Here is a 23,079-nt window from a genome sequence, read left to right on the forward strand (position 1 = left end):
ATGAAAGCAGCTCTTTTACCCCTTTCCTGTTTGCCCATTTCTGTTACCCTGTAACCTTAAAAGAACCTAATTATAGGAATGAGATCACCAGGCAGTTTAACCTAACTCCTGACTTATACTCTCCTGAAAGCACACCATGCCTTGTCTAACCTGTTGATTCTGTTCCTAGATAGAAGTAGTTAGCTCTCTACCCACAATAGCCCCCCTAAGCAATCCTGCACGCAGATCACACGGGCAAGAAAACATCTGAAGAAAGTCAGCCAGTCTGCATGCAAAGGAGAATGATGCAGAATCCAACGTCCTTCCTTGATGATTCACTGAGATTCTTACCCCGTTTTTCCCTTTAAAAACTGTCATGGTGGGGCTTCCCTGGTGGGGCAGTGGTTAAGAATCTGCCTGCCAATGCAGGGGACACGGGTTTGAGCCCTGGTCGGGGAAGGTCCCACGTGCCACGGAGCAACTAAGCCCGTGTGCCACAATTACTGAGCCTGCGCTCTAGAGCCCGCGAGCCACAACTACTGAGCTCACATGCCGCAACTACTGAGCCCCCGTGCCTAGAGCCCGTGCTCCGCAACAAGAGAAGCCACCGCAATGAGAAGCCCGTGCACCGCAATGAGGAGTAGCCCCCGCTCGTCGCAACGCAGCCAAAAATAAATAAATTTTTAAAAACCCAAAAAAAATGTCATGGCTGAGCAGAATCTTTGGGGTTGGTCTCCGGACACAAACCCACCTTCTCCCCAGGTTGCCGGGTTTTCTGATTAAAGCACCTTTTCCACTGACACTTGTCTCTCCATTATTGGCTTTCGAGTGGCAAGCAGCCAAATCTGACTTCGGTAACAATAAGTCAACATATCACATATACCAAACCAAAAATTTTCACTTAAAAGGTTTATTTTAGCAGCTCAGTTTTATCACATTCTACTTATTTGTTTAATATATTTATATTTGTTCTGCATAGATGGCATATTAACTTTTATAGTTGACTTTTTCATTTGATATTTGCTGCTACCTGGCCTGAAGAAAGAGTCAGGAGGATAGATAAAACCCGCGTGGTGGAAATGTGGGGCAGCAGTTTGCTTCTCAGCAGAACTTTACTGTCATGTGGGCTTCAGCGTCAGCTTTTCTTCCTCTTCTTTCTCAAATCCTGAACAGACGAGAGATCTTCCCTTGGGATATCGAGCACAACACTTACGCAGTTCTTGGATGACAGCCTGACACTTAGATTCCATGTAGTTGTTGGCTGAAAGACAGATACACAGACCCTAGTCATGATCTCATAGGACTGGGGCACAGGGAGGGTTAGATCTGAGCTTCCCAGTCCTTTTCACTTTGTTGTATCTACAGACCTGGAGGAAAGAGGGTGTAGCCAAGTCCACTGAATTCTTTCTGATTTAGAGACCCATCAACAGGTTAATAAGGAAGTATGATGTACAAAGTGGTCGAAAGGTATTTTTACATATAATTTCCTTTTCTTTAACGCTGATTACTTACGTGCCTTTTTCCAGGGCAGTGGTTTTTAACCTCCTCCCTCTCTCTCTCTCTCTCTCTCTCTCTCTCTCTCTCTCTCTCTCGTGTGTGTGTGTGTGTGTGTGTGTGTGTGTGTGTGTGTGTGTGTTTGGTCACTAATCCCTTTTGTTAATTTGGTGAATTAGAGAAATGCAGGAACCATGCACATTATTTTGCACTCAGTTTAAGGTGGCTGCTGAACCTTCCCTACCAAGTCTGTGCATTAGGGGTTGGCAAACTGCAGCCCCAGGGTTGAATTCCACTCTTTTTTACAGCTGAGCTAAGAATGGGTTTTGCAAAAGGTTGGAAACACAGACACACACAGACACACACAGACACACACACACACACACACACACACACACACACACACACACACACACCCACACACACACACACACCCAAAGACCTCCTGACTTCCAAATCCTAAAATATTTCCTGTTTGGTCCTTTACATAAAACATTTGCAGATCCCTGCTATACATAGACCCTAAGTCAAGGAGGACTTGACCTAAAGGTCCTAGGTCAACTGCAGGTGATGAGTCCCCCAGTACTAAAATGGGGTGCATGGGAGTTAGCCTGGGATAGGAAAGACAATTCTGATTAGAAAGAGAGTATGGTTGGGTGGCTAAGTCCAGGTTTGGACCCAGACCAAAGGGGTTCAAACCATCACTGTGCCCCTTAATAGTTCTGTGACCCTAGACAAGTTACATAGCTTCTGTGTTGATTTCCCTATCTATAAAAATGGGTCACAGTAGTATCTACCTCATGGGTGCAAGGATTAAAGCTTAATATTATTTAAAGCCCTTACAACTGAGCTTGTCATCCAGGGAGTACTTAATGCTCACTCTTAGCCCTTCTAGCTCTCAATCCACCCACATTGTAGTGAGGGGGGTGTAACCAGTTCTAACTTGATTTGTGTTCTCCTTTAGCTGTATGTTGCTAATTCAAATCAGGTAAGAATCAGATAGAATCAGGTAAGAATTTATTTGGGAGAAGAAATGGGGAAGAAAATTCTTTTTTTTTTTTTGGCGGGGGTGCCACGCTTCGAGGCTTGCGGGATTTTAGTTCCCTGACCAGGGATTGAACCCGGGCCCACGGCAGTGAAAGTGCTGAGTCCTAACCCCTGGACCTCCAGGGAATTCCCCTTCCTTTTTCTTAAATTTGGAGGAAGGGAAGAAAAGGATGAATAAAATGGCATTATTATTATACATTAACATTTCAGATTAAAAGATTTTAAAAATATTGCTTACACCATAAAATGAAAAGTCCAAGAATGAAAGTTAAAAGTCAAAGGAAATATACAAACAAGGGTTTTCTTTGGTGGTGAGTCTTTGGGTGAACTCTGAACATTTTTCCCTCCTCCCTTTCTATATTTTCGTGGGCATCCATCTCTATCTATTACTTTAGTAATGGGAAAAAGTTATCCAAAAAGTCAGTTTTCAAATTCAGATAGCCTTGTAGCCTTTTCTGTTTGTTCTGCTAGTAACCATTTGCTGATTTAAAAAAGTAAAATCCTCTAGCATATGGTCAAATTTATCAGCTTATTTAAAACAAAATGGACAAATCACTGACATCAAATACGCTTTAGCTGATTTACTTTTGCCTTTAAGAGTTAGCTGCCTGAATTCCAACTGTATTTTCACCCCTTCTAACCTGACTGCTTTTAAAAAGTGAGTTGTCAGCCACAGTGCAGTCTAACCAACCCATTTAAAACTAGTCTTTTTTAAAAAGGACTTTGTTCAGCTTAGTAATTCTCAACTCTGGCTGCACATTAAAATCACCTGGTTAGCTTTTTAGACTGATTCCTGCCCAGACCCCACCCCCAGAGAGTCTGATTTAACTGTTCTAGGCAAGTGTTTGAAGCCCTCCAGGTGATTCTAAATGTACAACCAGGATTGTAAATCCCGAGCTTAGGTCACGCCACTTTTTATTTTCTGCCATCCTTGAAGACACAGTGAGGAAAATCTTTAAGATAAGTTAGTTACAGAAATATTACATTCTGAGAGGAGTTAATATAGTCTGCTGATAAAAAGAACAATTGTTCTCTTGTTAGTTCACAGATAAAGTCGATAAATATAGAAAAGCATTTAACATACTACCTTGTAAACATTTCTGTATTTCACAGGCTTGTTTCTGGCACGGATCCTTCTGCGGCATATCCAGAAAACTAAAATAAGAAAAATGATTTTTATTTTGTCTTTTATACATAAAGACTTTAAAGCCCCTCGATGGAATTTTCTTCTGAGACAAGCAGTATGCTCTTACAATTGCTGGAAAACAATTACACTAAAAAATATTCTTCCTCCTCATAGGATGAATTAACTGTATTTTTATAATATTCCATTTGGCTTGGAAGATATAAATAGCTTTACATAGGGAAAAAAAACCCTTGACTTCAACTCATCTTGACTATTGTAAACCAACGTTGGGCTAGAGGAGCCGGTGCTGCAGCCTGACAAGTCGGCCCACTGCCCGGCTCTGTCACTCAGAGAACCACTTTTGATAAATGATTTAACTCCTTGAGCCTTTTTCCTTATTACTTGTGTGTAAAATAGGGATCATACCTACCTGAAAGCATTGATGGAAGGATTAAACGTGATACAGTATATAAAGTGCATAGAACAGTGCCTGGAAGGCAGTAAGGACTCAAGACGTGATAGCTATTATTCCCAAGATTTTTTAAAAAGTAAAACCTTTCTTTTAATGTATATAAACTGCTATGAGTATTTTAACTCAGGAAATTCTTTATCAGGTAGTGAATCAGCAATATTTGGTGCCATTATTACTTCCTGAGAAAGGTGCTAGGTAAGCAGCTAAAATGTTTTTTGGAGTTCTTACAGAAACCAACTTATTTAAAATATTTGTAACCAGAGAATAAATTTAAGTGCCCACGATTCTGATCAGCAACTTCTAAAAATTTGAAGACACAATTTCAGAAAGGAAAAAGGCCCAGGAGCCTTTGTAGCTAATTTCATTAATGCAAATGATCTCCCCCCCCCCTTTTTTTTTTTCTCAGAGCCCCCTAAGTTCTTAGTAGATCCAAGTTAGGTCAGTACTGGGATGGGAAACACTGGAGCAAAACCTAGGATATTTACAGGATGGGAGAAGGAAAGGCAGGTGAATTGCTGCAGGGCAAATAAGCGACAAATAGATGTTGATGCTGCTAGGAGCTGCTCTCTTCTCTCTAAACCAGTACCAAGTCCTTGGTGGTCAGGGCATCTGTTCTGTGGCAGGTGCTGACTTTTGTGGGATTCATCAGACCCCAGTTCCAGCTGATGATGTCCATTAACGGCTCTACGGCAATTTCCAAAGGAGTCAATTTCAAGTTACGTATCCTAACTAAGTGCTTTTGTTGACTTGCTTTCTGCCTGCATAACCCTTTCTCTGCAGTTCCACTTTCGGTGTTCTTCATGACCCTTCCTAAACTTCTGTGTTCTTGAGCAGTTTTTCAACCCACTCCCTCCCCCCAGGCCCACAGGTGGGTGCACTGCAGTGGTGGATGACGTGATTGCCATATACTGAACAGAACAGAGGGGCATATCTTCCTAGAATCCCAGCACCTGGAAAAAAAAGATCATTAAAATCACAATCGAATAGGGTGAAAAAGAAGAAGGGGGGGGTGGGGACAGGGGAGAAAAAGAAATACATACCAGATTAATCATCAGGCAAAAGCTTAAGCAACAGCTCCTGTACTCCCCTGACCTGTCAGAAAAAGAAAAGTTTATAGAGTACTCTGTTATAAGGGTCCCAGTACAATGAAAAATTATTAAGCAACATGTGTACCATTAAATGATGCTGGATCTGCCACAAGCGAGAGTTGTTATCCATGTAGCGCTCCTCGGGGTAGAGTTGCCACATGAGAGGTAGCTGGGAGGTGAGAAGGTGACTTGGCCTGGCTGCGTCACCTAAAGGAACCTGAACTTGCTGAACTCGTGCCCTTAGGAAACTCGTCTCCTAATGGAAAGAAACGATCAAAAATAAAACCAAAGACTTCAGGATATTGAGACTGGTTAGAAACCAAGTTGCTTGAAAGCAAAAATCAAGAAAGAAAGAAACAAAATGTAAACAGTTACCTCTTCCAGGACGGCCACCCACGTGCGCTGGTGTTCGTCGCGGTAGATACCCTCTTGGTGAACCCAGAGGTGATCGGGTGGAGCCCCCACATCCTCTCCTGCCATCCTGGGCTTTGGATTCCAATTCTAGCCCTGCTTTTCTCCACCTAAGCCTGCAGCACCCGCGCACAGGACACAGGTGTGACTTTTTGGGTTGGAATGAACTCACCAATGAGCAAGGTGACCTGGTACTAGCAACCACCAACTAGAAGCAAACCTCATCTATGTCTATTTGAACAGCCTAAACAGAACTGAGGACGTCTGAAGCTCCCTGGCAGACACTGAAGTGACACTCAGGCAGAACCTTGGCTGATGCTGCTGACCGCGAAGCACTCAAGAACTCTGCTAGGTGAGGGGTTCCGTGGAAATGTAGGCCTAGCGCTACAGGAAGCCGGGCAGTGGTCTCACAGTCTCTGCATTCAGCAAGCAGCATCTGACAAAATGTAGTGAGCAACGGAATATGCACAGGAGTGCGCATAAGGGCACACTTATTTGGGCAGGAAAGCAGTATAACAGACACATGCATGCCATATTCTCCAGGTAAAAGCCCCTTCCAAGCAGTTTCCATTTTAAAAGGTAAGACTGTGAAGGTCAAATCATGTAATGTGCATGGCTTTCTAAACTGAAATTAGAAGTTTGTTTTAAGGGCAAACGACCTATTTATCAGTTTGCTTAGAAAGGTTACTTATAATGGCTAGGCATTTCCAGAAGGGAGTTTTCATTTTAGGGAAAATACTTATGGTCGCATCATGGAATTTTTCAGTTGCAACAGACCCTGGGGATCATGATGATTCAGAGCTGAGAGACAGCAAATGATAGTCACCCATCTAGGTCCTTGTTTCATTTTAATAATGCTTCAGGATGTCATAGGAGCCCATTTTTCCACAGACGCGTGGGTTTAAATTCTGTTTTCCCAAGTCAGAAGGTCAGAAAAGCCCATCTGCCCTTTGGGAGGTGTAAAGGAAGCACACCTTCTGGGCAAACTCTTTCCATAACGCAGACTCAGCTCCGACCCCATAAGGATCCTCCGCCCAGGTCTGGATCTCATTCAGGGCCTCACAACAACTTGAGCTGCATTTTACAGGAATGAACCTTTTGGAGCCAGCTTACAGCGTCACAGCGCACTTTCACTGGGTGTCTACGTTGGGCAGAGCGCAGACACGGCATTGGGGGATCTGCTCCAAAACCAGAGGCCTCCTATTCCCATTAGGCGGCCTCTAGGTAGGAGAGGGACTGCAGCACAGCTTGGGAGGTTGTTAAACCCTCAAAATGAGATTGTCAAGAGGAAACGAGATGCCAGAACACAGGATGATGCCAGAAAGAAGAACTAATTGAGCTGAACCGAGCCTTCTTTTCAAGAACAACAATCTGAGTCTGATTTGTTGTTGTTTTTCCTTAACATTGTTAGTTTACCTTCCCTAAAAGGTAAGTGGAAAATGTCTTTTATAGACGTAGGAAATGGTCTGATTGTAGTGAATAACTTACGAGCATCACAGTTGCCTCGCCCATTGCACCCTGAGTGGACCTGACTCCGAGCCCATCGTAGCTTTTGTCTCATAGGGCTCTCTCATTTCAAACTCACCTAAAGTGGAACACCTTCTCCTAAACCAAATCCTGATTTCTCGCAGTGGCAACACAGCCTCTCCTGATCCTGCGGACTCAAAACTTGTGAGTTATCGTGGACTTCTTCCTCTTCTTCAGTTGGTGCACCCCACCTGTCACCATTTCCAGCAAGCACCACTATCACTGTACTTGAGACCAACTTTCCCCCAATACCAGGTTCATCATGTCTAGCGCCGTATCCTTGCTCTCGCTTTCCACTCGCCTAATGTTCCTCCCCGGGCCTCTCTGCCTATCTCAGTACTATTACCGCAGAAGGCAGGTGCCTGCCTTCTTGATGAAAACTTCCTGCCTCTTATGAATACTGTAGCATTTATGTCTAAACTAAAACTCAGATTTGACCGCTAATTATAAATTGCTTCACATTTTGCTCTGCTTATTTCACAAGTCCTGTCCGCCTCCCCCCCCACCCCAGTACAGTGTTATAAGCACCTCAACAGAAGGAATAATACAGCACTGGACACCCTAAGCCTCAAATACTAGTCAAACAGTGTTCCTGTGAGTGGATGGATACGTATGCTGAGTAGAGAGGGAAGGCAAAGGCCACATGAGCATGGGTAGAGAGTGACTCTCTGGGTCTGTTATATAGCTATACATTATTTTGTTCAAAGCCATTTTTTTCCATTTAGCAGATGCAATTGTTCTGCCTCTCTTTCTCCCCAAGATTTTGGAAAGTAGAGATAAAAACAAAACCCAGTAAATACTAATGTCAAAATAAAATATATTAAAGTCTGAATTTTGAGTACAAAAGAAACACGTGCCCCCCCCAAAGTAGAAACCAAATGTTAAGGGTTTTAGGACCATCTCAACTTCACAGATAGGTCCTAGCAACAACTAACACGTTGACACATTGACATTTAAATCTGTTTTGAATGAAAAGCAAAATTTTACTGGTTATACCGACATTAAAGGGAAATAATTCCACTGGCATAGAGGGCAAACAAATTGGATGCTCTGAGTTAGTAAGAATCACTACAAAGAGGCCTATGAGTCACTACAAAATATTCTCAGAAGAAAGGCAGCGTGGTGTGCTGCTGTGACCCGAAGGACAACATGCTGGGCATCAGCAGGATGAACCTGGGAACAAACGCCAGCACACAACCCTGGACTTGCATGCGCTACCAGAGACAGCGTGAAGGCCCAGCGAAAGGCAACTGCAGTGATCAAGGGACTGAGAAGCTGCCCTGTGAGCACGAATCAAGAGCCTCAGCAGAGAAAAGCCAAGGCTCAGTGAGAGGGATTAAGATCAAAGCCACAAAATCGCAGGTTGTATGAATGGAATACAGTTTCCCTAAAAGTGATCCTTGGAACACTTGCCCCTAACTTTTTCCTTGGTCAAATAAGTTTGGGAATCTTGTAGAATCATAAAGCACGTAAGTACAGTAAAAGCTCTGGCAAGTTATGCAGTAAAGAACCTTTATTTTAACATTCCCCAAATTTATTTGACTAGAGAACTTTCTCCTCCATATGACAGTTGTGCACAAAATCCAGGACCCCTTGAACTAAGATGAATCTCTGAAAACCTCGAGATAAACTTAGGTACAATGTGCAATACAAAACACAGAACATAAACCTGTTCCACTCAACTCAAGGAATACTACCAGCTGCAAATTCAAATGGATTCAAAAAAGTGTTTATAGGGAATTCCCTGGCGGTCCAGTGGTTAAGACTCTGCGGCCCCAATGCAGGGGGCCCAGGTTCAATCCCTGGTCGGGGAACTAAGATCCTGCATGCCGCACGGCGCGGCCAAAAAAAAAAAAAAAGGGTTTATATACCTTTATTACCCATGAATGCACTAAAAAAGATTGTCCCCGTGGGGGTTACCTTGATGCCACGGCCAGGGACCACACTGGCCTAGACAGAATATTTCTTAGTAAGGCAGTTTGTAAACTATGTTTTAAGTAGACAGACCACACAGAAGGGCTTGCTTAGGTACGTAATGCAAGTAAAACCATTATTTTTCATTTACAGAATGAATTATTTTGTGTCTTTTAAAAGAAGTATAATTTGGTTTAATTTCCAGGTGTTTGAACAGTTTTTAAACATGAATCAGTTGAATACACTTATTTTATTTGAAGTCAGTTAATAAACTCATCTACTTACAATGGGTGAAGTTACCAAGCCCTGGAGTCAGCCCGGCCTGTGTATGAATGCTGATTTTGCCACTTACTAGCTCTGTGACCTCGGATAAGTTAAGCTCTCTACACTCCAGTTTTCTAAGATGTCAAATGAGAATTAAAGAACAAATTGATCGTAACTGTCAGCGCTTACCTAGCACTTCCTGCATGTTTATATATTGACTCTTTTAATCTTCACAGTCACCCATTAGATGGATACTATTATTACCCCCACATAAAGATGAGGGAAGTAAGGCACAGAGAAGTTAGCTAACTTGCATGAGGTAACACAGCTAGGAAGTTGCAGAGGCTGATTCCAACTGGGGCAGTTTACACATACAAGGTATACAAATGCTTAGTAGAGTGTCTAGCACATGATAAGCTTGCCATAAATGTTAATAGTTTTTTTCTACTCCAATTAAACTTTAGAGCTGTAAAATGCAGCCATGAGCATTATAAAAGTTAGAGAATATCATTGTGGAATACGAGATTGACTAACACCAACCATAGACAAAAGGTGTTTTTCTTCTCGAAGCTGCCTAAAAGTGCTTATAAACGCAAGACGTCCCATCACAAAACATAAAAATAAGAACAGCCATACTTGCACCATCAGCGCAGGGCATACTAGCCGCGAATAGCCATTGAAAATAATATATGCTGTAAAATTGAAGCTTAAGAGAAAAATTAGATGGGTCCAGTGTAATTGCACACTTGACATTTCGCCCCAGCTTCATCATTATCAAAATTAATCATGGAAGGATGTGCAATATGATTCTTAAACATTAGGTAAAAATGGAGGTTGCTGGCATGGATGTTCCAGATAGTTCCACTGGACGTGGGCCCTATTTGTGGGGAGATCGGGGTTGGAACTGACTTGGGAGAAAAGAGCAAAGCATCAACACCTCCAGCAGCACCCTGGGCATGTTCCCTTTCCAGTACTGCCCTGTCCGCCTGTCTCCCAACTACACACGGAACAGAGAAGCAGATCAAACCCACAGAGGCACTGACTGGCCGTGGCGGCAGCACGGCATAGATTTTTCTTTGGTTTCGAATCGTTCCCAGAATCCGCGTGTAATTCCTAGCCTCGGGAGTGGGAGATGTGTACTGTCCCCTATTGCATGTTTATCACACCTCAAAAGAAAATTACTTTTACATATAATTTCACCAGGTCTGATATCACCGAGACAAGGCGAGCTGAGGAAACTTGTGCATATCTGCTGCGATCTGCGATACATCCGACCTCGAACAGAAACTTCAGTTCCCCTTTCCCCTTCCCTGTATCGAACAAATAAATACCTAAAAGCCTTTGGAGAAAGTAGCAGCCGCCAAGCTTAGGAGTGATACTTTTTCAGACACAGTATAACACTGTTTCTGCCAAGAGGTTACTCACATGAATATAGTGTTTCTTGGGCTAATTATCCGCCTCGAGAGCAGCGAGGCTACAACTTCAGGTCACCCACCCCGGGCCACTCAAGCCGGGATCGGGACGTGAGCCCGGGGCGAGCCGAGCGGCATTCCGGGCCGAGGTCACCGAACCGAAGTTACGGGGCGCGGGCCGGCCACCGGAAGTGGTCCAGGGAAAGAGAGTGGTCCCAAATTCAGGGCCCCTAACTTGGAAACAAAACAAAATAAAAGAAAACCTTAACTCAGGACCGAATTTCAAAAGAGCGTCCCTTGGGCTCGAGAGGCCGGCGCGCGCGGCGATGCCGCCTGAGGGAGGTCCCCGGAGCGTGTAGGCCGCGCACGGCTCTTCTCGGCGGGCGGGCAAAATGGGCGCCGGCGCTCAGGAGGCGCCGGCCCGGCCGTCCGGGCGCTCCTCACAGACCACGTCCGCCCGCGGCCCGAGAGCGCCGCCTCCCTGCCGCCCCCCGCGCCCGGCCCGACGTCCAGACCGCGGCCGGCCACCGCCCTCTGCCCCGACGGCCACGCCTGCCCCAACCGGCGCGGGCGTTTCCCAGGTGCCGCCGGGCCGGCCCCGCCCCCGCGTCCCAAGCTCCGCCCCCGCGCGCCCGCCCGCCCCGCCCCGCGCCCCAGGCCCCGCCCCCACGGAACCCAAGCGCCGGAGCAGCCGGTTGGCCAGGCCCGAGTGGGCCCGAGGCGGACGTGAGCAGGACCAGACCAAGATGGCGGTGCAGGTGGTGCAGGCGGTGCAGGCGGTTCATCTGGAGTCGGATGCTTTCCTAGTTTGTCTCAACCACGCTCTGAGCACAGAGAAGGAGGAGGTGATGGGGCTGTGCATAGGGGAGGTGAGTAAGTCAGCCAGTAAGCCCGGCCGGAACCCTGCTGAGCAGCCCCACCGTGTCGCCTGGTTGGGTGTTGCCAGCGCCCAGGGCTGCGGAGGCCACAGGCACTCCTGACTCAGATCCTTGGACGTATCCTTTGGATGGTCCTGTCGCCTGGGCCCCGTTTCCTCGCGTCGCTTAAGGCTTCTTTACCCTTCCGCAAGCCACCAGCGATCCTCCTAAGCCTCGGGGAGTGGGAGGGGGGGAGGGATGGGAGGCTCGCTTTTTCTTGTAGTCTGTGGCTTTTCTTTAGGTCTGGAGTTATCACCCCATTGACCAAAACTGCAAGTCAGATCAGAAAGACGATCTTTTATAATGAGGACATCAGTGTATCAGGAAGCAGCTGACCACGATTAGGGCCCCTAGCCTCGCCTCCACTCTTCCCTCTAGGATTCATTTTGAGGGTTCGGTTCCAAATAACCCAAGACAGGTGAGGGTTTCCAAGAATCCCAAGTTTCCACTGCGTTAAATATTGCAGAGGGGTGAAAGAGGATGAGGAAATAGAGCTTACTTGTTGGCAATCCGAAGTAAGAATTCTCCAGTCTTTCATGCCGGTGTACAGGAACACATAACCTAATTTTCATATTATCTGCATCCATGTACATCTAATACACTTAATGTGATCAATAATGTTTTCTGCTCTTTCCCACTCTAGTTGAATGATGACCCAAGGTAAGACTATATTTGTTTACTCCTATCTTTTGATCTCTTTGTCATTGTTAACTCAAAATTATCACAACTTTCGCAATGTTTTGTACAGGTTGTATTTTAAGTTACCATTATGACTGTGGAGCTCCCTCAAGAACACAGTTTCAATTCCACCCCAACCCTGAAAGTTGCTTTCCACCTTACTTTCTAGTAGGAGGATTTTCAGTTGAGATATGTATGATCCTATGTGAAAAATATGGTTGGGGGAACCAAGATCATAAGTGAACCTGTGAAAGCTCTCTGTGGCAGATGATGTGCATATGAGGAGACATTTCCCCCTATTAATCCATTTCTCTATCTAAATTGTCAATGGCTTTCTGCCTCCCCCTGGTGGACCCTACAGTGATCTCAGAGATCCGCAGCGGCTTGAATGCTTGAGGTGGTGAAAGCTTTGGTCTACCTTTATTTAAACGTCAGAGCACAGCAGTTTCTCCTTGTCAAACTCACCTCCTTAATACCCAGGATTATAGGACTTTAGCTTTGCCCATGAAAACTATGCACTCGCCACTTACGCATATGTCTCAGAGTCCTTCTAACAGACATATGAGCACAGCTCTAGCCTCAGTTTACTTTCCCTCCTCCTCCTTTGTCTCTGCTGTTTCATTGCAAAAACCGCTATTCCTGTTACTTTGCTTTAATACCTTTTTATATTCCAAACCTCAGTTCCCTTTTTTTCTAATTTATCCCCAAAAGGAGTGACCCCAAATTTACATATACTGGAACTGATATGCGCACAGTTGCTGAAAAGGTACGTGTGCTATAATTTTGCATGATGAAAACTTGCACTTGGGGAGGGATTTCTGTATTCTGTTTGATGATCTCAGCCAGGGATTAACCCAGTTCATGCAGACCCACATTTGGCTGGGTGGGGTGTTCTCTCTAGGAAAATCAGATGAAGAATCTACTCAGTAGGAATGGGACCTAATTTTCTATTCTTTCTAGCAAATTATTATTACTTGGTCAAGATGAGTAACCACTGTCAGCTCTCCTCCTTGCTATCCTCTGCTGGCTTTCTGGCCCTTCTCCCATCTTCCTGTAGACCTTGGCTGGTTCACATCCTTGAGATCTGGTTCACATCATTGTTATCTTTTTATCCCAAGTCCCAGTATCTACTCAGGCAACCCCTCTCTGCTTACAGACAACCTGTCTGCACTCCCGCCCTGCCTTTCCTTTCCTTTTTATTTCTTTAATATTTATTTATTTATTTGGCTGCACGGGTCTTAGTTGTGGCACGCATGATCTTCGTTGCTGCGTGTGGGATCTTTGGTTGTGGCATGTGGGACCTAGTTCCCTGACCAGGGATCGAACCCGGGCCCCCTGCATTGGGAGTGCGGAGTCTTAACCACTGGACCACCAGGGAAGTCCCCCTGCCCTGCCTTTTCTGGCATGCTCGAGCTTTTATGGTCGAGTATAATGCTTCTCAACCTAATTGTGGTGTAGGACCAGTTAATTTTTTCCCAACCTGTTGCAGACCAACGTTTTTGTAAAATACAATAAAAATAAATTATGTCCTCTTCTCCCACCAAGCAGACAATGGAGGTGATAAAAGCTATCAGGCAACAACTCCATCTAATTATTACCCCCATGTACAGTCTTCCCAAATCAAGGAAAGAAGTCCACTTCCTATTCAGAGTTGCAGCTTCTTCAAAGACCTTGCTTATCAAATATCTTGTCTCTCTTCTGAGTCTTCAACCTATTCCTGTCATCTGGCTTTTTTCCCTTAGGATACAACTGTGCTTAAATTACTCTCATTTTCAGAAAGGAAAGAAAAATAACTTCTCAATTCTGTATCTTCCTGTAGTTAACTGCTTCTTGTATCCTTCCTTTAATAGTCAGACCTCTTAAAAGAATAGGCTGCAATCATTCCTGATTTACCTTCTCCAGTGAAAGCAACCACCCTCCAGTTTGCAGTTCTACCTCTCCAGCCACCTCCTCATTGCTACATCAATGGATTATTCCTTGGTGCTTATCTTACTTAATCTTTGTCCTCAGAACTCTGAACTCTCATGGGGTTTTTTATTTGTTTTGTTTTTGCTGTGTCTACCATTCCTCCCCTCTCTCTCTCATCCTTTATGGAATCTTCCTCCTCTGCCTATGCATCAAATACTGGTATTCTCCAAGTTTCTGCCTTCACCTCCTCCTCTTCCCAGAATGTCTTCCTGGCCAGCCTTGCCTCCCCTATGGCTTTACCTGCAGCAGACATTGAGGTTAGACAGATCTGTCTTCAAATACTTTTCTCTGATACTTGTGTGACTTAGGGCATGTTACTTAACATCTGTGAGCTTTGCTTTCTTTATCTGCAAAACAGGGATGATGACAGCCACCAATTTCGTAGAATTGTTGGGAGAGTTGGATCTGGGTAATGTGTGTAAAACACTCATCTGTAGAATGGGCATAACAATAGTACCAACCTCACTGGGTCATGGGGAGAGTTAATTAAATTAATACACGAAATGCACTTTCCAAGTGCCTGACGCATGATTGGTAGCCAACGTTGGCCATTCTGACTTGTTGTTGTTAATGGCCCGTAGGTGATGGTTAGTATGAATTATCCCAAGCTCCAGAACTTAATACTCCACTGCCTCCTGGACATCCACGTTTATCCAGACACAGGCATCTTAAACTAACGTGTTCAAAACTGAACCTTTCCTCTTCCTCAAACCCTCTCCTCCAGCATTCCTCCTGCCGTAGTAGTTCCCATACCTGGCTGCACCTTGGAATCACCCAGTAATCTTTACAAAATCCTGATACTGACTCAGTTGGTCTTTGGTGAGACCTGTGTGGCAGGAGTTTAAAAAGCTCCCCAGGTGATCCTAATGTGCAGCCAAGTTTGGGAACCACTGCCTGCCATTCAGAACCATTAATGTAGATTGCTTTACCGTTTGTTTCCAATGCACCATCCCAACAACTGCTACCTTAGTTGAGGTCCTTATCACTTCCTTTATGGAATACTGCATCAGCCTCTCCACTGGTCTCCTTGCCGTGAGTCTGTCTCACCTCTAGTCTTTTCTTTTGACTACTTAGGATGTGATCTTTTGAGAACATAAGTCTGCTTGGCTAACTCCTTATTCCTTGCAGTTCATCCCAGGTGCCACCTGCCTCCTTGAAGGAACCTGTCCTGACCTGTAGGCTAGCTCCTTGAGCATATCTATTGCAGTGCATATATGTTGTCTTAGAGTTGTTTACCTGTCTGTCTTCCTGGATGTGACTACTGTATCCTGTTTATCTTGGTATAGTCAGGCCCTCATGTAGTGCCTCACATCTAGTACATACTTGATAAATACATGTTGTATGAATTAACATACATCCCCTACAGGAGGAAATTAGTGTTACCTGCCTGTGATCCATGGAGAGCCATGCCAGGGGGCACAGACTTTCTGTAAAGGGCAAGATGGTAAATGTTTAGCTTCGTGGGGCATACAGAGCAGTTCCTCAGCTCTGCCAGTGTAGTGCAACAGCAGCCACTGGAACATAAATGAATGAACGTGGCCAGATTTGACCTGAGGGAGGCCAAGCAGGCCATAGTTTGCTGACCTTTTATCTGTACCAAGGCAGAAGAGCAAAAGGAACTGGGCTTTAGTACCTTAATTCCAAGACTGGAAAAGCATAGAGACCAATCTAGCCCAGCTGGAATATCTTATTTCTTGTGTGACTATGACCACAACAGTCTGTTCCTCAAACCCTTCAGCTACCTGTGACTTTCAGGGACATCCATCAGTCCTTTGTGACTTTTATTTATGCTTGTTTCATTTTGTTTTTGATCTGTTCCTGGGCTGGTCTCACCACCCTATCCTGAACTTCTTTTACGCATTCCTCTTAGGCACTGAAACTTTCTCTGAGACAGAGAAAATTCATGCTGGGCATCAACTCCTACTAAAATACATTCCCAGTCTTAATGATGTAATTTTATTTTTCAAGAGTCCGTGTCCTCATCTTGAATTCTATGTCAATTTGTACCATGCAAATTAGATATTAAACTTCATGAGTTCAGCAACCTTATCTTCTAGTTAATGTTGGCATGCCATATCTTTTTCCATCCTTTTATTTTTAGCCTTTCTGTGTACTAATATTTTAAAGTGTGTCTCTTATTAGCAGCATATAGTTTTAAAAAAATCCAATCTGATAATCTTTTTAACTGGACTATTTAGTCCAATTACATTTAATGTAATTACATATGTATATACCCCCCCACACATATACATATATATGTTATAGCTGTCATATTTTTGCTTTCTATTTGACCCACTTCTCTGTTTTGTTTTTTTCTCCTTTCTTGACTTCTTTTGGATTCATCAGTATATTTTATTATTCTCCTTTGATCCTCCATTAATCAGTTATAACATTTTTTACTCTCCTTTTAGTCATTATCCTACATATTACAATATGCATTCTTGATTTGTTAGTCTAATACAAATTACTATTTTTACCATTTCACTGATAGTACTAGAACTTTAGAACATTTAAATTTCATTTGCATCCTCCCACCTTTTGGATGATAGTTTTCATGCATTTTAATTATATGGACATTTTAAGCCTCACATGACATTGTTTTTTGGGGTTTTTTTTGGTTTTTGTTTTCTTTTTTAAAGGGCAGAGTGACTTTTTATTTATTATTTATTTTTGGCTGTGTCGGGCCTTAGTTGCAGCACACGAATTCTTCATTTCGGCATGCTGGCTGTCTAGTTGTGGCACGCGGGATCAGTAGTTGTGGTGCGTGGGCTTAGTTGCCCTGCGGCATGTGGGATCTTAGTTTCCCAACCAGGGATCGAACCTGCTTCCCCTGCACTGGAAGGCAGATTCTTAACCACTGGGCCACCAGGGAAGTCCCCCCACATGACATTGTAATTACTGTTTTGTACAGTTAGCATTCATTTGTATTTACTCACATATTTTACCCTTTACAGTGTTCTTCATTCCTTCTTTCCTATCTGGGATTTTCGTTTCTCTTTTTAGTATTTTCTGTGCTGATAATGATCTCTCAATTTTTTGCATGTGAAAATGTCTTAATTTTGCTTTCATTTTTGAGGGATGTGTTCTTATTCAAAGAACTCTTCATAGAGTTCTTGGTTGGCAGATGTTTTCTTTTTGCACTCTGACATATCACCCATTCTCTTTATGCTTTGATTGTTTCTGTTCAAAAGTCAGCTCTTTGTCTTGTTGCTCCTTGGAAGGTCAAGTGTCTTTCTGTCTCTGCTTTTGATTTTCCTTATTGTATACTTTGTGCCTGCCAGACATGTGTGTGTATTATAAGAAAAGTTGTATGTGAGGGTAGAATGATTCATTCTTTATAGGATGAGCAAGGAATTTAAAGTCTATGAAAGAGTTCATGAGGTGAAAAAAGGCATGAAAGGGAACCACATTTGAAGCTCAGTAGCCACACTGTGTTGCACAGTGTAGGTCTATATGTTACTTCAAAATCTTGTCTCAGATTTCACCCTTGTCCGGGCAACGTCTGGCAATGCCATACCCACCTTTTCTCCTGCAACTCTTTTTTTTTTTTTTTTTAATTTTTTAAAAGTCTATTTTTTTTTAAAGAGCTCCTGACTTTATTTATTTATTTATTTATTTGGCTGTGTTGGGTCTTCATTTCTATGCAAGGGCTTTCTCTAGTTGTGGCAAGCGGGGGCCACTCTTCATCGTGGTGCGCGGGCCTCTCACTGTCGCGGCCTCTCTTGTTGTGGAGCACAGGCTCCAGGCGCGCAGGCTCAGTAGTTGTGGCTCACGGGCCTAGTTGCTCCGCGGCATGTGGGATCCTCCCAGACCAGGGCTCAAACCTGTGTCCCCTGCATTGGCAGGCAGATTCTCAACCACTGCGCCACCAGGGAAGCCCTCTCCTGCAACTCTTGAACGATTTCCTTGTTCTGGTTTTGACTGCTGTCTTCCTTCCTGGCTCCTCTTATTGTACCCCATCCTATGCCATGGGTATCCCCCTGGATTCGCCCTGGACCTCTGCTCCCCGCCCCCACACTGTTCCTTGCCTTTATTTACATCCTCTCATCTCAGTTCAGCTCATCTGAAAACACACTCATGTCCCTTCCTTCTTGATCCTTTCTAAACTTAGATCTGCCTTCTCTGTTCTACCTAGTTTCAACCCTGAAACTTCAGAGTCATCCTTGACAGTTTGCTGTCCTGTATCACCCATGGTCCATAAGCTACCAAATCTTGTGGATCCTTGCTTCTCAATGAACCTCAAGTCTGTTTCTTCCATCTCTGACATACACTTAGTCCAGTGCTTCATGGTCAAGCTCTCTGAAATAATGTCCTTCCTTCTAGGTCATCCTGCAGATCGTGGCTTGGCATTTGAGACCTTGCATATTTTCATTCTAACCTTCTTTCTTAGCCTTACTGTCTGCCATTCCACCTCAAGTTCTGTACTACCTAAATGAGCTGGCCAACTTGTCTCCCAAACATGTCATTCACATCTATTTGGCATCTACAGAAATTCTATCTATATGTGTGCGTGCGCGCGCACACACACACACACACACACACACACACACACGACAATCAGGAAATAGATAACACTCGTCTGCCTTTTCTGTAAAGATTTTTTTCTAATCTAAGAGACTCCTTTCCTCTGGGCTCCTGCAGCATTTATTTACTGTATTATTTTAGTGTAGTTTCATGTGTGATTCTTGCTGTGCAACCACATGTTAGCATTTTGAACACTTGGATTGTCAGCACTCTGACTTGTATTCCTGCACATAGTTGGAAATCAAATGATTGTTAGTTGATCATTGCAAAAGTCCTCCCTTGATCTAAACATTAGCCTTTATATTTTTGTTTTGAAATGTATATATTGAGGTCCGATGTCTTTTATTTGAAACATTCTGTTATTCATGAGAAAAAATGCCTGTTTTCTAAGATGGAAACTTTAACCTGATAATGTAATACGATGCAGTCCCGTAATTGCAGGGAGAGATGTTATCCGAGAGAGACAGAAGTAAACGTTTCTGTGGATTTTCCTTTAGGTTGACACCGTCAGAATTGTTCACATTCATTCTGTCATCATCTTGCGACGTTCTGATAAGAGGAAGGATCGCGTGGAAATTTCTCCAGAGCAGCTGTCTGCAGCCTCGACAGAGGCAGAGATATCCTTACTGGTCGATAAGAAGCTTTTATGTGCTTTGAGGCTTCCAGGTTCCTCTGTTTGCTGCTTAAGCAGATTTCACAGCTTTTCTTCCTAGTGACTCTTTCCCAGTTTTCATATTTACCCCTTAGATCCAGTTGCTTGGTTAATCAGAATTTCTCTCCATTTCTCTTTTTGAGTGGCTTTTATTGGAAGAACTGGACATTTCTAACATTTCTGCTCTTGAAATGCCAAAAGATCCCAGGGTCCAATACTATGACAGTGAACTCTCTGGGGAGTCCCTATCTCCTTCCTCTCCACTCCCCTCTGCCCCGTCTACCCCATCCCCCCGCCCCCACAGTTTTCGTAATATCATTTAGTTTCTAGGCCTTTCACTATCTTGGTCTCTCTCCTTTGGAGATTCTCTTTTGAGGCTGCCTCTCAAAAAAATGCAGTGCTGAGAACTGAATGCAATATTCCATGTTAAATATAACCAAAGAGCGATCAGTTGGGACATTTGCTTCCTACGATATGGACTCCATACCTCAACTGTAACAAATTAAATTTGCATCAGTGGTTTTAGTAATTTATCATTCTTTCAGATTAAGTTAATCTTGTAGTCAATTAAAAAGTAACTTTTAAAAGTAGAAAACATGCATGATACAACCTTTAAAAGGTATAAAAAAGTATACAAAGTAAGTATTTCTCTCTAGCCTCTGTGCCCCAATTCCCCCACCATCCCTCCCTGGACATAACCAGGGGTATCAGGTTTTCATGTGTCCTTACGGATGAATTCTGTGCATACAGAAACATATAAGAATATTTTCTTTTTAAAAAGTATTTAATACATATGGTAGCTATGACATTACCTAACAGTGTATCTAGAGATTTGTCCACATTAGTATATAGAGATGTCTCATTCTTATGACTACATAATACAGCCCTGGATGGCTGTGCTGTCCTCATGCAGATGTTTAGGTTATTTGCAGTCTTTTACTGACAGGGCTGCAGCAACTAACCTTGGACATTGCATTTCACAAATGTGTGCGTGTATCTGTAGAATCAATTCCTAGATGTGAAATTGCTGGGGCAAAGGTTATATCGACTTGCACCTGTAGCAGTTTGACCAGTTTACCCTCTAGCCATGTGCAAGAGTATCTGTTTCCCCACACCCTTCCAAACATTGTGTGTTATCAAAGTTTTGTTTTTGTGCTGCGAGGCCCTGGTAAATCAAAGTTTTTGGTTGTTGCCAACCTGATTGGCAAAAAATTGTATCTTCTTTGTTGCAATTTTAATTAGCATTTTTCTTGTGAGTAAATTTGATCAGCTTTTAATTTTTAGGAGTCATTTGTATTTTTCTCTGAATTATATGGTTATTTCCTTTGCCCATTTTTCTATTGATTTGGAAATATTTTTCTTAATAATTTATAGTTTATGTTAAGAAAGTTAGCCTTTTGTGATAAGGATAGTGATTTTTGTCAGCTTTTTCACGGTATGTGTGTGTTTTTTCCCAATCAAATTGTTCTTGTTGCACTTTTATATAATCAGATATATCAATCTCTTCTTATGATGTGTACCTTTTGCATCTTTTTTTTAACTCTTTATTTTGAAATAATTATAGATTCATGGAAAGTTGGAAAAATAGTATGGGAAGGTCCCTGTACCTTTACACAGTTTCCCCCAAAGGTTACATGTTACATAACTTACGGTGCAATATGGAAACCAGGAGATTGACATTAATGTGTGTAGTTCTATGCCATTTTGTCATATGTGTAGAGATACATATATAAAAAACCACCACAGCAGTCAAGGTGCAGAACTGTTCCATTACCGTAAAGATCTGCCTCAAGCTTCCCCTGGATAGCCACCCTCACCCTGCACACCTCAAACCATGGGAGCCATGAATCTGTTCTCTGTCTCCTCACTATAGGTTGGATTTTCCCAATTCTCTGCACACCTGGTAATTTTAGATTGGATGCCAGCATTATGATTTTCCCCTGGGGGCTGGATATCTTTGTATTCCTAGACATATTTTTCTGAGCTTTGTTCTGGGATGCTGTTAGATTACCGGGGACGGTTAGATCCTATTGATACTTGTTTGAAGATTTGCTGCGTGGGACCAGAGCAGCTTTCAGTGTAGGAGTCATTTTTTCCCCACACTACTGAGGCGAGAGCCTTCTGAGCCCCCTGCCCGAGGCCGCCTGGAATTACGAGGTTTGCATTGTGGCCGGTGGGGACGGCCCCCAGCCCCTGTCCTGCTTGAGCGCTGGGCAGAGTCACCTTCCATCCTTTCGGGCGGTCCTTTCCCTCGCCTTAGCTGAAGAAGTGGGCTTAGGGAAGTTAAGTAACTTCTCTTGGCATTTGAAATTAAAAAAAAATTATTTAAAAAGTTTTTTGTTGTTGTTGTTGGCCACGCCGCGCAGCACATAGGGTCTTAGTTCCCCGACCAGGGATGGAACCTGTGCCTCCTGCCGTGGAAGCATGGAGTCCGAACCACTGAACCGCCAGGGACGTCCCTAGAAAGTATTCTTACACTTAGCTGTATAGAAAGGACTATTGGGTTTCAATGTAAGTAATTCACAGGAAAATGAACCAGCACTTTACAGTGAGTAGCAACAGAAGGGGACAGCTTCTTATCTCCAACCGAGTTCTTATCTCAAGTCAGAGCCTCAGACAGTTATGGTAAATTTTTATTTCCAGAACAAAGGAGGAAAATGTTCTTTTGGGGGATATTTCTAGACAAATGAGGAGACTAAACTGGGGGTCTTTGTTCATTTGGTCTCTGAAACCACCCTACTTGCTATTGTTGACACTGGCAGCCTGCCACAGAGAAATGAAATGAATTTTTAAAATTTTGTACTTTTTCAGGAATGAGGGTAGGTTGGGCTAGAGAGAGGACAGATTACTCAAGTTAATGATGTGACATCCAAAGATTTAGAAGCTTCTTTTCAGATAGCACAGTGGTAAGTATTTGAGTGACCAAATATTAGCTAAATTGCATTAAGAGCATATAACTATATACAATAATGGAAACCAAATGGATTCTATTTAAAAAAAAGAAATACCTTTGGCTTTAGAAGGGAAGTCTGGGAAATTCTGGGCATTGACCTTTTTTCATTCTTTTGTTGACATTAAATTGTGATAGGTTTATTTTAAACTTCAGGTTGCTTTCTGAGCCTTTATTAGCATCACAAATTGTGTTCCCACAAGTTGAAAATACCTTGACAGACACACAGGTTGGCTGAACTAACTGGTCGCCCCATGAGAGTTGTGGGCTGGTATCATTCCCATCCCCATATAACTGTTTGGCCTTCACATGTCGGTAAGTATTATGGGATTGCAATGTTTTTTGTTCTTAGAAGTGAATATCATTTTTCCTTCTCCATTACATGGGCTATGGTTATTTTAAATCAAAATTTAAGTATCCTTAAGCAAATGTCCTTATTTTTATTTTGCTGTTTTAAAAGTACTGATTTATGTCATATTGATTGTTTTCAATAGAGATAACATTTTGGCACTCCATTTTTTTCTTTTTGAAATTCACGTTCTTTTATTTATTTATTTATTTATTTATGACTGTGTTGGGTCTTCGTTTCTGTGCGAGGGCTTTCTCTAGTTGTGGCAAGTGGGGACCACTCTTCATCGCGGTCCGCGGGCCTCTCA

At 43.2% G+C, this 23,079-nt stretch overlaps 3 protein-coding genes across 6 annotated transcripts in view; 1 reads left to right on the forward strand and 2 right to left on the reverse strand.

The window, feature by feature from the left end:
• Window positions 1-873: 873 nt before the first annotated feature.
• Window positions 874-10,886, reverse strand: CMC4 (C-X9-C motif containing 4). Of its 2 annotated transcripts, none has more exons than XM_028167104.2 (3): window positions 10,748-10,886; window positions 3,608-3,675; window positions 874-1,240 (listed from the first exon to the last, which is right to left on the reverse strand). In XM_028167104.2, exons 2-3 carry the CDS (start codon window positions 3,663-3,665, stop codon window positions 1,098-1,100), a joined length of 201 nt encoding a protein of 66 aa, XP_028022905.1. In that variant the 5' UTR covers window positions 3,666-3,675; window positions 10,748-10,886; the 3' UTR covers window positions 874-1,097. The 2 variants fall into 2 exon arrangements, with proteins under 2 accessions (XP_028022905.1, XP_028022906.1); XM_028167105.2 differs by lacking the exon at window positions 10,748-10,886 and adding an exon at window positions 4,604-4,737.
• Window positions 4,937-10,870, reverse strand: MTCP1 (mature T cell proliferation 1). The gene is made up of 5 exons (XM_007184612.3): window positions 10,748-10,870; window positions 5,582-5,733; window positions 5,292-5,462; window positions 5,159-5,210; window positions 4,937-5,068 (listed from the first exon to the last, which is right to left on the reverse strand). The coding sequence occupies exons 2-4, from the start codon at window positions 5,684-5,686 to the stop codon at window positions 5,163-5,165; spliced, it is 324 nt and encodes a 107-aa protein (XP_007184674.2). The 5' UTR covers window positions 5,687-5,733; window positions 10,748-10,870; the 3' UTR covers window positions 4,937-5,068; window positions 5,159-5,162.
• A 523-nt stretch (window positions 10,887-11,409) lies between the features above and the next one.
• Window positions 11,410-23,079, forward strand: part of BRCC3 (BRCA1/BRCA2-containing complex subunit 3) — a 65,896-nt gene continuing 54,226 nt past the window's right edge. Inside the window, exons 1-5 of one of the 3 annotated variants that reach the window (XM_007184609.2) lie at window positions 11,410-11,603; window positions 12,295-12,311; window positions 13,041-13,095; window positions 19,319-19,438; window positions 22,651-22,738. In XM_007184609.2, the coding sequence (XP_007184671.1) occupies window positions 11,481-11,603; window positions 12,295-12,311; window positions 13,041-13,095; window positions 19,319-19,438; window positions 22,651-22,738 (403 nt within the window). In that variant the 5' untranslated portion in view covers window positions 11,410-11,480. The remainder of the gene's footprint in view (window positions 11,604-12,294; window positions 12,312-13,040; window positions 13,096-19,318; window positions 19,439-22,650; window positions 22,739-23,079) is intronic. The other 2 variants (XM_007184611.2, XM_007184610.2) reach the window with 2 other exon arrangements.

This window comes from Balaenoptera acutorostrata, chromosome X (genome assembly GCF_949987535.1).
Source record: "Balaenoptera acutorostrata chromosome X, mBalAcu1.1, whole genome shotgun sequence".
NCBI lineage: Eukaryota > Metazoa > Chordata > Mammalia > Artiodactyla > Balaenopteridae > Balaenoptera > Balaenoptera acutorostrata.

Bases quoted from the DNA above. Each gene is read 5' to 3' on its own strand.
- CMC4 (XM_028167104.2), bottom strand. From the start codon at position 3,665: ATGCCGCAGAAGGATCCGTGCCAGAAACAAGCCTGTGAAATACAGAAA. The intron at 1,241-3,607 runs GTAGTATGTTAA...TCTGTCTTTCAG, and splicing joins AATACAGAAATGTTTACAAG to CCAACAACTACATGGAATCT.
- MTCP1 (XM_007184612.3), bottom strand. From the start codon at position 5,686: ATGGCAGGAGAGGATGTGGGGGCTCCACCCGATCACCTCTGGGTTCAC. The intron at 5,463-5,581 runs GTAACTGTTTAC...TCTTTCCATTAG, and splicing joins GGGTGGCCGTCCTGGAAGAG to GAGACGAGTTTCCTAAGGGC. The intron at 5,211-5,291 runs GTACACATGTTG...TTTTTCTGACAG, and splicing joins AGATCCAGCATCATTTAATG to GTCAGGGGAGTACAGGAGCT.